The sequence below is a fragment of the Ovis canadensis genome, chromosome 9 (assembly GCF_042477335.2).
Source record: "Ovis canadensis isolate MfBH-ARS-UI-01 breed Bighorn chromosome 9, ARS-UI_OviCan_v2, whole genome shotgun sequence".
In the NCBI taxonomy this organism is placed as follows: domain Eukaryota; kingdom Metazoa; phylum Chordata; class Mammalia; order Artiodactyla; family Bovidae; genus Ovis; species Ovis canadensis.
In genome coordinates this window covers 92,754,349-92,766,801 of record NC_091253.1, presented here as the reverse complement: position 1 = coordinate 92,766,801, position 12,453 = coordinate 92,754,349, and the positions used below count along the sequence as shown (strand labels likewise).

The window sequence follows — 12,453 nt, the reverse complement described above, 5'->3', positions numbered from 1 at the left end:
TTTCTATCTAATGTGAAAAATGTGTATTTAGAGAAGATGAGTTTATTAGTTTCAGGATTAAAGGGGTTTAGGTTATCTTGGGTTTTTGAGGCCATTAGTTATGAAAAGATTTCCATTATCTTTCATCTAAATATCTTTAGAATTGAGCTTTACTCCAGGGTTTTCCTGGCAAGCAAATTATCTATTCACTCACAAAGTTTTGACAAAACAGTGTGAGAAAGGGATGGAATGAGACTCATACACTCCTTCATTGTTTAAGGGAACTCTGTATTTTATGCCAGATTATATAAACTCAGTATGTTATCTCTTGGGAAAAATATGACCATTTTCTCAAAGTGTAAATTTTATTTCTGTATATATAAAGTACAGATTTTATTAGATGTCTGACTCCCGAAATAACAGTATTAGGATGTGCCTTATTTTAGGTTCTAAAAAACTGCATAATAAAATAGTATGCTGCTAAGTCGCTTCAGTCGTGTCCGACTCTGTGTGACCCCACAGACCGCAACCCACCAGGCTCCGCCATCCCTAAGATTCTCCAGGCAAGAACACTGGAGCGGGTTGCCGTTTCCTTCTCCAATACATGAAAGTGAAAAGTCAAAGTGAAGTCACTCAGTTGTGTCCGACTCTTAGCGACCCCATGGACTGCAGCCACCAGGCTGCTCCTTCCATGGCATTTTCCAGGCAAGAGTACTGGAGTGGGTACCATTGCCGTCTCCGAATAAAATAGTATAAGTAGATATAAAGCTAAAACACAAAGCATGTATGTATTTCTGACTAGCATAAAGGAGAATGTCGTGTTTCTTTTTTGGAAGCCAAAAGGTTTCCAAAACTGTGCACTCAGTTACCCTAGGAAATTAACAGGTGTGCCATAGGACATTTTAAATTTCTGCGTAGAACACAGCTGTTGGACATGACACAAAATGGTAACTCACGGTAGTTGACCTCTTCAGTATTAGACCGCATCCTTTCCATGACAGTATGTCTTTGCAAAACTGCATTTTCAGCAGCTGAGGTAAGTACTGTACAAAAAGCATAGTGGAACAGAATACTCGCAGTGTTTAAGCTGATTCTAAGCTTTGAGAAATTGTGTAGCAACCACAATTACTTGTGGTCACAACATAAATTCTTATTGTTCAGACCTAATAGCTTAATAAATGGAATTATCAGACATTTCTTTTGGCCTAGGTATACTGTAATACAACTGAAACAGTAAAGGGGACCATAAGCTGATTAAGTATTGAGGACGTCTGTGGTATAGGCAAGATATACACTAAAACAAAACTGTCATTTCACTGTTCATTTTTAACCTAGGAAATTTTCTAAACAGCCATTTAAGAAGAGGACAAAATATATACAAACATACATACAAAGTTTTGATTTTTATTGAAATCTTGTGTTAGGTATCAAACAAAATTTGCTTTCTTCAGATAAAAATATTCTCTCAGATGTATCCAGGTAACTGCTAAGCCTAAATTGGTCCTCCAATGTCTTGTTTTTTACTGTCCTCATGAAATGTTCATATGCACTTAGGATGTTCCCAAGAATATTTATCGTGTAAAGGACCGTACGTGGCGACCTCTACCACTGCCTCCACTAACAAACTTTCCTCTCGACCCCCCACTGCCGCTATTTGCGCTTGCCCAGGAAGGCCCAAGCCCCCCACGACCTCTGGAAGCACGCTCACGAGGACTTGGGCGGTAGCCTGTAAAAGAAAGAATATGATTTTCAGTTGCAACATCCTTTCCTTTCCCATCATATAAATACGAACCCGGAACACCAAGCTCAAACCAAGACTACAGCTTGCTCCTTTTAATATTCAAGTGCAAGTTCTGTGACTGTGTTGAAGATCACTTTAAATAGTTAAATTGTCTAAACGTTAAGAATTACATCTCAAATAAAGCTATTATTTTAAAAATGTATATTTGGGACTTCCCTGGCAGTCCAGTGGTTAACAATCTGCGCTTCCACTGCAAGGGCACAGGTAGGGGAATTAAGATCTCCTGTGCCTTATGGTGTGGTCAAAAAAAAAAAGTGCATTTGAAACCAAAAGCTACATCTGACCAGAGAATTTCAAACTTGATATAGGAATGTTTTAGAGGGGAAAAAAAAGATTATATACTTACATACATAAGATAATCCTATAACAGAAAAGAATACAGTTGACCCTTGAACAACTTGAGGGTTAATCCAATATAATTTATGTTGGCCCTCTTATCCAGAGGTTCCTCTGCATCCTTATTTCAAACCATGAACCGTATTTATTGTTAAAAAAAAATCTGCCTATAAAAATGGACAACCCTTGCAGTTCAAACCTGTGCTGTTCAAGAATCAACCTGTATACTCCAAGAAGAAATCTCAGTTTAGTCAACATGAAACCACTCAGATTATATACACAGTTCAGAATCTAAAATTTTGAGAATTTATACAGAATATGTACACTGGGCACTCACTCACAGACATAAAATTACATAGACTTCAGAATTATATGCCTACATTCTAAAATATTCTCTCCCAGAATGAGAATATATGAATTTCAACAATCTGGAAAGGATAATTCGCCTCCCTCCACCTCAGCAATACCAAGAAGGAAGAATGTGTACCTGTGGAACTAAGCGGTCGTAATGGTGGAAGAGGACCCCTGTTAAAATTGCTCTGGCCTCCACGACTTTCATTGTAAGTTCCTCGAGGAGTATTCTGAGCACTCCAACTGGAGCCTCTTGTTCCCTCCCGACGACTGTAGTTTCCTAAACATAGACAACACGATCAAAATGTACTTGTACCACAACTCAACTGGATTAAAGAAGATATGACATGTTTTTCTTAAATTTTCAAAAGCAATGGAAGAGAAAATATGGAATTTTGTACATGAAATACAGGTTACGAGTGGCAGCATTATAAGGAGAGGCTCTGGAACCAGACTGCCAGGGTTCAAATACTAGTTCTGCCTGTTATATTTTGTGTGTCCTGGTCAGCTAACTGACAAGTTTTCTCTTCTGTTAACTGAGGGTACTAAAAGAATCTACTTCATGAGGTTGATGAGAGCATTATATGTCAAGTGTTTAAAATAGTTCCTAACACAGCTGTGTGTTTACTAGTACTGTAAATATCTATTCTCTTTGGCTCTCATCCTCTCAACTCAAAAGTGTGAAAACCTGTCATCAACCCACTAGTAGAATACAATTTCTATAAGTTTATATTGTAGAAATTCAGCTTCTAAAATCTTGAAACACTGAAAATAGATTAAATATAACATTAGGAAGCACGAAGATAAAAGAATCAATGGTGAACTACACAGAACAATCGTAAGGGAACTGTTGATAAGCACAACTGTGAAAATAATGTATGCATATTATTTAGAAAGGATACACACAATTCTCAATGCAAATAGGAAAAGAGTTAGGCAAGACTTTTTTAAGTTCAATAGCAATTATGTAATTAATCAAAAGTTAATTAAAAAAATTTTTTTTCACAGTGAACAACAAAATTCTGTAAAGCAATTATCCTTCAATTAAAAAATAATTTCTAAAAAAGATTTTTTTCTATCCAATAAAGTACTTTGCAATGGCACCACTGGTCTAGAGTTAGCCTAATTATAGCAACAAAAAAATACTTTATTTGAATCACTTCTATTCAATAGTCTAATACTGGTAGAACTCATTAGAAAACATATATTAACCTTTAGCTTAGTCTCCAAAATTTACAAACAGCTTATGACACTTAAGAACATCAAAACAAACAATCCACTCAAAAAATGGGCAGAATACCTGGAGAGACATTTCTCCAAAGTGGACATACAGATGTCTGACGGGCATGGAGAGAAAGATGTTCAGCATCACTAGTTACTAGCAAAATGGAAATCAAAACTACAGTGAGGTATCACCTCATACCAGTCAGAATGGCTGTCATCAAAAAATCCACAAACAACAAATGCTGGAGAGGGTGTGGAGAGAAGGGAACCCCGTACACAGCTGGCGGGAATGTAAACTGGTACAGCCACTGTGGAGAACAGCATGGAGGTTCCTTAAAAAATGGAAAACAGAGCTTCCATTGACCCCGCAATGCCATTCCTGGTCATATATCTGGAGAAAAAAACAACCTGAAAGGACACGTGCACCCAATGCTCACTGCAGCACTGTTTACAATAGTCAAGACACGGAAGCCACCTAAATGGCCATCGACGGAGGACTGGATAAAGATGCGGTACGTATGTGTACGTGTGTGTGTGCGTGCTAAGTCGCGTCCGATTCTTTGCAACCCTATGGACTACAGCCCTCCAGGCTTCTCTTTCCGTGGAATTTTCCAGGCAAGAATACTGGAGTGGGTTGCCGTTTCCTACTCCAAGGGATCTTTCTGACCCAGGGATTGAATCTGTGTCTCCTGTATCTTCTGCATTGGCAGGCGGGTCTTTACCACCAGCGCCACCTGGGAAGCCCATACACATACATACACATATACACATACATGCATATATACACATAGTGTGCACATATATATACATACACATACATATACACATACACACACATACACACAATGGAATATTACCGCCATTAAAAGGAGTAAGATAATGCCATCTGCAGCAACATGGATGGAATTAGAGTGTCATACTGAGTGAGGTAAGTCAGACAGAGGAGAAATACCATATGACAGCCCTTATATGGGGAATCTAACAAGGAATGATACAAATGAACTTACTTACAAAACAGGAGACTCAGAAAACCAACTTATGGTTGCCGGGGGAAGCAACAGTTAGGGACTCTGGGAAGGTCATGGACACACTGCTCTATTTGAAATGGATAACCAACAAAGACTTATTATACAGCACATGGAACTCTTCTCAATGTTATGTGCCAGCCTGGATGGGAGAGGGGTTTGGGGGAGGATGGAAACATGTCTATGTATGGCTGAGCCCCTTTGCTATTCACCTGAAACTACCAAAACATGGTTAAACGGCTACACTTCAAAGCAAAATAAAAAATTCAAAGTTAAAAAAAAAAAAGTAGTTACCTTTTGAAGCAGGTGGTGTGAAAAACCTATTCTGACTGTGAAAAGCACCCCGTCCTCCCCGATTGCCTGAAAATCCACCACGCGATGAGATCTTCTGCGACACTTTGAGTGGCCGTTTTGGTGGTGGTATTCCGTCTTGAGGGACCACTTCTTTACTTTCAGCTGCAACAAAGTCATCCACATGCATAGATGGTGGTCTGCTTGTGTTCTGTTTTCTCTGACGAAAAATATCATGGGGTCGTATACCCTGTCCAAATCCTCCCCTGCCCCTTCCTCTTGGTGGTGGCACAACATGAGCTCGCTTGGCAGGTTCAATGTATTCAGATTTTCCACTATTAAAACAAAAACATTCCATGAACACCTCTCTTTTACACATTTCCAGCGAAAATATAAGTCAATCTTTGCCAATATTGAAAACTGTACTATCAAATATTTCTTATCCTAATTGTATTAAACTTGCAAATATCCCTACCACCTTCCAGGGAAACACAACAAAACGAGCTAAGAATGGTACTCAACATTTTACTGACATGACTAACAATTTTTAAGAAATAACCCAGTTTAATCTTTTTCAAATCTTCTAAACTCTCATAAAGTATAATAATGTAACAAATGGACCAGGTATGTCCTGGCCAAATTATTATCTTTAAAAAAAATTCAAGATGATACCTATGACTCAAGTATTACATCAGTGTCCTTTTTCCTTTAATAGTCACATGCTTTAAATTACACTAAAATAAATAACCTTACTTGATTCCAATCAAGATCTTCAGCAAAGTATATTTTACCTTGAAGTTATAAAGGTCTCGTGCTTGTGCTTCCCCAGTTTGAATCCTTTAGTTGTCTTGGTTCTTCCAGGAGATGACGGCTCTGACAGAAACGAGCGCTCTAATTCTGAGTGTAAGTCAAAGTCACTACAACATTTTTCAGAAAGCTCAATTAAGTCAACCTTTACCTGCAGTCATAAAAACGAAACAAAATGAAAAATGACCTTAAATGCAGCTGTTCATGCAGCATTATACTTTAAATGTAACTATTAATATAACATTTGAATATAGCAATTCCAATTTCCTATTAACTATATTTGATTCTCATAAGAAATTACAGGTCAGCCTCTTTCCTTCATCTTTTCAAAAAGCAACATCATTGGTAGTTTTAAAAAAAAGTCTTAGGAATTCAGCTGCTTTTAATTCAGGGGTTGGGAGTGGGAAATTAGCATTCTTACTCAAAGGAGGGCTATTAGTCTGAGATCTTTGCTCCCTGACAAAGAACTCAGGGTTTCTCTATATAAATTAACAATGGAGTATCTCCAGAACTGTTCCAAAAGAATCTGAAATAACATACTCCACAAGCCTTGTATAGTCACTATGTTATAAAAGAATTCTGTACCACAGATCCCCAGTTTTATGAATTTAATGAGGTTCCAACCGAAGTCAACTTTCAGAAGAATGAAAATTATGTTTAACTTAGGTTTTATCCAAATTAATTAAACCTAAAATACCAAAGTTGTGGCTGCCATCATCCTCCCTAATACATCTATGAGAAGCACAAAACAGACTCCATTAAAATCTTTATTTATACTTTCACCTATTCAGTATCAAGGTAAAGAATGTCAATTCCCATTCGCACTATATTCCTTTAGCAAATGTCTTTTTTACATTTCCCCAAATTAACAGCAGATACCACAACCTATTCCTCTCCTTAAACCCAAATACAGAAATCAATTATAATTTTGTTGGATACTATTCTATATCCTACAAATATAAGAAACCAAAGTGCTTCAGAGTACTTATGCAAAAACATGATTTTCCCCTCATTCTCAAATATACAGACCATTAATTAGAAAGAGGCAAAATCAGTAGCATAAAAAAAATAGTCCTGGACACCATTAAGTGGGCATCTGACATAAAAACAGTGCAGTATAGTCCTGAGACAGACTTTTGACAGCCATATAATATGTCATCTATTTTAGTGCTAAGATCATGCAAAGAAACAAAAAAATCAACAATTTTCCCCTAAATATTTAGTAATAAAATTATACCAAATCCAGATCTGTATCAATCTCCTCAGCCTGAAATGGAGTGAACCACATAGATTTCAACTGATCATCCATGACATCAGCTAGCACATACGCAGTTCTAGAATAGAAAAAGTATTTCTTAAAAAGCAGAATTCCAAAATCAAGTATTTTGGCTTAACTTTTAAGTAAAACCTGTGAACAACAGAATTAAAAATATTACCCTCTAAAATATTAGCAAAATTAGCACTTTTAAAAAGACTCCTTCAAAAAAACTACTTAAGAATTAAGTATCCTTAAAAACTAGCAACTTGGAAATTAATCCTTTTGTAACAAATTTTGATTTTTCAATAAAATAAAACAGAGACCTAGCTTTCTTTCCAAAAAGCCAAATTTATAACAGTATACCAATGTGCAATTTTTCTAAATTTAGAGAATAATTTCAACACATTAAACACTCATTACCTCTAGAAGGACAGTGCTCCAAAGATCAAGAGCCATAGCCTCTAGACTAGGGATCAGTAAACTATGACCCTATTCGGCCAACCTGCTTTTGTACAGCCTGCAACCTAGGAATGGGTTGCACATTTTTAAAGCTTTTTAAAGAAAATCAAAAGAAACAAGCAAAAAGCTAAAGAAGTGTGTGCAACAGAGACTGAGCTTGGCCTGCAAAGTCTAGATTTTTTCTCACCAGCCCTCGTGTGCGTGCTGTGCCGTGTGCTCAGCTGTTCCCGACTCTGCGACCCCGTGGACCGGAGCCAGCCAGGCTCCTCTGTCCATGGAATTTTCCAGGCAAGAATGCTAGAGTAGGTTACCATTTCCTCCTCTAGGGAAATCTTCCTGACCCAGGGGTCAAACTCTGTCTCCAGCATCTCCTGCACAGGCAGGCAGATTCTCTACCACTGCGCCACCTGGGAAGCCCCTACAGAAAGTAATCTGCTGGCCTCTTCTAGATCCCAGACATTTGCATGTTTCCCACTATTACTCAACCACAAAACACTGCTTGTTTCACCTGTTGTTAAACAGATTCTGGAGAGATTCTGGAGCTGAAAGTACTGGTTCCACATCCTGGTCACCAAGAGGCAGAGGATCACCTGATGACTCTAGCATCTGCTTAAGTCCAACCACACTGTCCAACAGAGAATCCAGACTGTCATCATCTTTTGAATGCTCCTAGATACAAACAAAAGCAGAATAAGAAAATGCAGGTAAAACTTGAACATGTATGCCCATAATCTACTGACTCTTTAGTAGAAAAGGTGGTATTCCATTACTAAGAAATTTGGAACACCATCAAGAAATTAGCAATATTATACATATTAAAGTAAAACAAACACCAAAAACACTTGCCATTTTATTTCTAAGTAATGGTATCAGGGGGCACTCTGCATTCAAACAATAGATCATTCAAAAAGTACTGCCTTCATATACTCCTTAAAATTTATAATAGTATGGAGGACTTCACTCCAAATCATTAACTCAGAGTATAAACACCCAACTGAGAGGTCACTATTTTTAAAAGTCACTAGGAAAACTTGTACTAGTCAAATTGAGAAGAAAGTATGTCTTAGGAAGGAGCTGTTTTTGTTTGTTTTTGTTTTGTTTTGTTTTTCTTTTTTTTACCAAAACAAGCTTCTCTAGTTCAAGGAACAAATTTTCTGGACTTTCTTCTTTGCTTTGTAGAAGCTGTTTTAACTCTGCAGCATTAATACTCATCGTCCGTGCTGAATGAGCTCCCTCTACTTCCATGAGACCACTATCGTCTCCACAACATCCCTGTAAATGTCACACACAAGTTAAATTTGAGAGCAGAGAAATTTGCAAAAATGCTTCCAAAATTTCTCAGATATTTAAGATTGCGGCAATCTTCCCCTCAGTGTTTTGGTTTTTACATCAGTACAAACGGCTGGTTTTAAGAATTAGTCAGCTCAAAGCCGAAACAAGTTTTTCTTTACAACTCACAAAATAAACAAGTAAACACATTTCTCAACAAAAGTATCCAATGACAAACACACTGGCACTTGCAGGAAACAGAATATACTAATTGATACTCAAATTAATAAGAATGCCTGCTACAACAGCTAAAAAAAGCTGAACTTCCTTTTCTGGAGACAAGGCAAACAACTAAAGAAAAAGTAACCATATATTTAAGACTATGTGCTGTCTACAGATGTCATAAAGTTATCATTTTCTGCTTTAAAAAATATGCCACATAATAAAGTGAATGTGGGAATGGTGAAAAAAATTCACCACACATAGCAAATCTCAGTTCATAACAATAAATCCATCCGTATTGTCATATATGAAAGAAAACTTAAGTAGTTTCAAATCTTTAGAACACAGTCCTATTTTAAACATCTCAACATAAATATTGGTCCCACCATTTCTGATTCAGGACTTAGTATTTTTAAGTTAACAGTAACATTAAAATTTGTTTGTGGCTCTTACCATTTTTCCTTTAACTGGACACATTTCAGTGAAAACTAAATGAAAATTATTCTCCACAGATTTCCACTCAAACTGATACAGTGCCTGAAACACACTTGCTCCTTTCAGTAAACACTAGACTAAGGAGTCATTTACATGACATTAAGGAAAAGGACATGCAATTTTAATGAGAAATTCAATAAACCATATGTCTACAAGGGTTTTACCTGCTCTGTTTGGAAGCGGTGATAAAGGGTATGTTGATGATGGTCTACCTGATACTTTATTTTTTTTAGACGTATGAATTAACAGACTAAATATATTTTACAGAAAGAAGTACATTAATGAGATTACAAATTATTAAGGCATCTATCTGACTTCTTTTCTCATTTATTCATACCACTTTAAACGGGTGGGAAGTTCAGTACAGCTGAATCAAAACGTATTATATGTTAAATGTTGGCTGCTCAGTCATGTCCAACTCTTTTGTGACCCCATGGACTACAGCCCGCCAGGCTCCTCTGTCCATGGAATTCTGCAGGCAAGAATGGTGGAGAGGGTAGCCATTCCCTTCTCCAGGACATCTTCCTGACCCAGGGATCAAACCCAGGTCTCCCACATTGCAAGCAGATTCTTTACCGTCTGAGCCACCAGGGAAACATTATAACGATTATTATTTTTCAAGGTCAGGAAAGGCAGAATAAAATAATCAAATTTTGAAAGAGGAAAAACTATGAATGAATTAAAATATCTGGAATAAAATTAAAAAATAAAATATTTGGAAGGATGTAAAATTTCACCTCTCCCTCCTACCTTGCTTCTTCATTATTATAAACAGAAATTGAACAAAATAAAATACGTTTTAAATTCTTATCTACTTGTTATTAAAAACAACCTTAGAAAATCTAGAGTCAAATTTAGCTTAATTTGAAGATTGCTCTCTCTATATATATACACATACATTACTGTGAAAAGTAGTAAAAGAATTTCTAAGGAGATTTTTTAAAATGATAATCTACAAAGTGATTTCAGGAAAATGAAAATTCTGTCAAAATATGTGATACCACTTCAAATCTCCATAATCATTTGTCAAACTCTTTAACTATTAAACTATAGAAGATACTATGCAATTACACTAGGAAAAAGCCAGTAAGACATGGTCTCTGACCTAAGTGACGTAACACTCAGGTAGTGGAAGAGGAAATACTAAGTAGGCATATAAATGATCTATAAAAAGAAATCCAGTAACATGATGTGAAGTATACAGAAAGAAAAGTAATATTAACAGGCTTCGCAAATTGTGCTGTATTCAAATAGGTACTATAAGCAGATGACAGTTTGGCCAGGAGAAAGAGAGACAGAGAGAGAAAACAGCAAACTAACAGAAGCGTGGCCAAGGAGACACATGTAAGTAGAGGAGATTATGGGTGGCACCTCCCACTAAGGGAGAAGTGGTTGCGAAAGTAGCTTTTTGCCCTACAGTGAATAGTCCTGAATGCCATGCTGAAAAGTCTGGAATCTGTTCCATAGACACCAGAAGTTACTGGAGAGTAGAGTGATATGATCTGCTGTCTGCTTTAGGAAGTTATGAACTCATACAGAACTATTCAGAATGTACCAAAGAAGTAAATGCTTGGAAGGAAAAACTGGAAAGAGAGTTGGTACAGCACTCTGCAAGAAAATATCAATAGACAGCTAAGAGTTATACAAAAACTGAACATAAATTCTGGAGTGGGAAAGGACAATAAATCAAACAAAAAATTCACTAGAGGGGCTCAAGAGCAGATTTGAGCTGGCAAAAAAAAAAAAAGAATCTGTGAACTTGAACACAGTCAACTGAGATTATCCATTTTAAGGAACAGAAAGAAAAACATGAAGAACCATGAGCACAGCCTCAAAAGATGCTTGTGGAGATACTATCAAGAGTACCAAAACACGTATAATAAAGGGTCTCAGAAGAGGAAGAAAGAGTCAGGAAAAATATCTAAAGAAATGGTGACTAGAAACTTTACAAATCTGATGAAAAACATTAATTTACACTTTCAAGACGCTCAACAAACTCCAAGTAGAACAAACTTAATCCACTCTTAACACATGATCAAGAGCTAAAAACAAAGAATCTTGAAAGCAGTAAGAGAGGTGACTCAACTAATAAAAGATTAACAAGTGATTTATTGTCAAAAACCATGGAAGCCACAACGCAGCAGGAAAACATATTCAAACAGCTGAAAGAATTAAGAATGATACCTAATAAATTCTACTCTTAACAATCTATTTTTTTTATAAATCAAAAACCCATACTTTTAGTCGGGTGAGGACATATGAAAAAAATAGTATTTAAGTTCCAAGTTCCAAATAACATCATTCCAAGATATTTTTGAACCCAAGTGATTTTTCTAACATATGCATAAGTTTGTAAATATGAGAAATACCAAATACATATATATACACTTACCATTGTATCAGAATTAAGAATTTGTCTCATAAATTCCAAAAATGAAGATGCAAGTTCACCTGTGTCTTTACTAAATGTGCTGACCACTCGTTTCAGTAAACTATGCAGAGCATTACTATTTTTCCTTAAAGAACTGTAAACAAAGAAAATAGGCAATGTTTTAAAATTTGAGCATATAAACATGGCATGAGAAATGAACTATCTCAGTTCTGACAAACAAAATTTAGTAAATTAAAATGTTACATTTCAAGAAGAGTAAAAAAAAAAACCAAGTACTTTGGTTTATCTGTCATACAAACCATGTAACAAAGCATTTCTTTTTATAGTTGACATCTCCTTTTGAAGAAGATAGACTTCAAAAGGGATGCCCTCATAGCTTCAGTGGTAAGGAATCTGCCTGCAATGCAGGAGGCCCAGGTCTGCTCCCCGAGTCTAGAGGAGAGGCCTGACGGGCTACAGTCCATGTGGTCGCACAGAGCTGGACATAATAGGCATGCATGTACACAAACTTTAAAACCACAGAAAGAAAAAAACTCCCCCAAAT

General features: G+C 36.5%; 1 protein-coding gene across 4 annotated transcripts in view; it reads right to left on the bottom strand.

Annotated features, from left to right (window-relative positions):
* Positions 1 to 1,363: 1,363 nt before the first annotated feature.
* Positions 1,364 to 12,453, bottom strand: part of VIRMA (vir like m6A methyltransferase associated) — a 59,922-nt gene continuing 48,832 nt past the window's right edge. For 2 of the 4 annotated variants that reach the window (XM_069600619.1, XM_069600622.1), the window contains 8 exons: positions 11,910 to 12,042; positions 8,651 to 8,803; positions 8,040 to 8,200; positions 7,052 to 7,148; positions 5,799 to 5,965; positions 5,011 to 5,342; positions 2,604 to 2,747; positions 1,364 to 1,705 (listed from right to left, as the gene is read on the bottom strand). In XM_069600619.1, the coding sequence (XP_069456720.1) occupies positions 1,551 to 1,705; positions 2,604 to 2,747; positions 5,011 to 5,342; positions 5,799 to 5,965; positions 7,052 to 7,148; positions 8,040 to 8,200; positions 8,651 to 8,803; positions 11,910 to 12,042 (1,342 nt within the window). In that variant the 3' untranslated portion in view covers positions 1,364 to 1,550. The remainder of the gene's footprint in view (positions 1,706 to 2,603; positions 2,748 to 5,010; positions 5,343 to 5,798; positions 5,966 to 7,051; positions 7,149 to 8,039; positions 8,201 to 8,650; positions 8,804 to 11,909; positions 12,043 to 12,453) is intronic. The other 2 variants (XM_069600620.1, XM_069600623.1) reach the window with 1 other exon arrangement.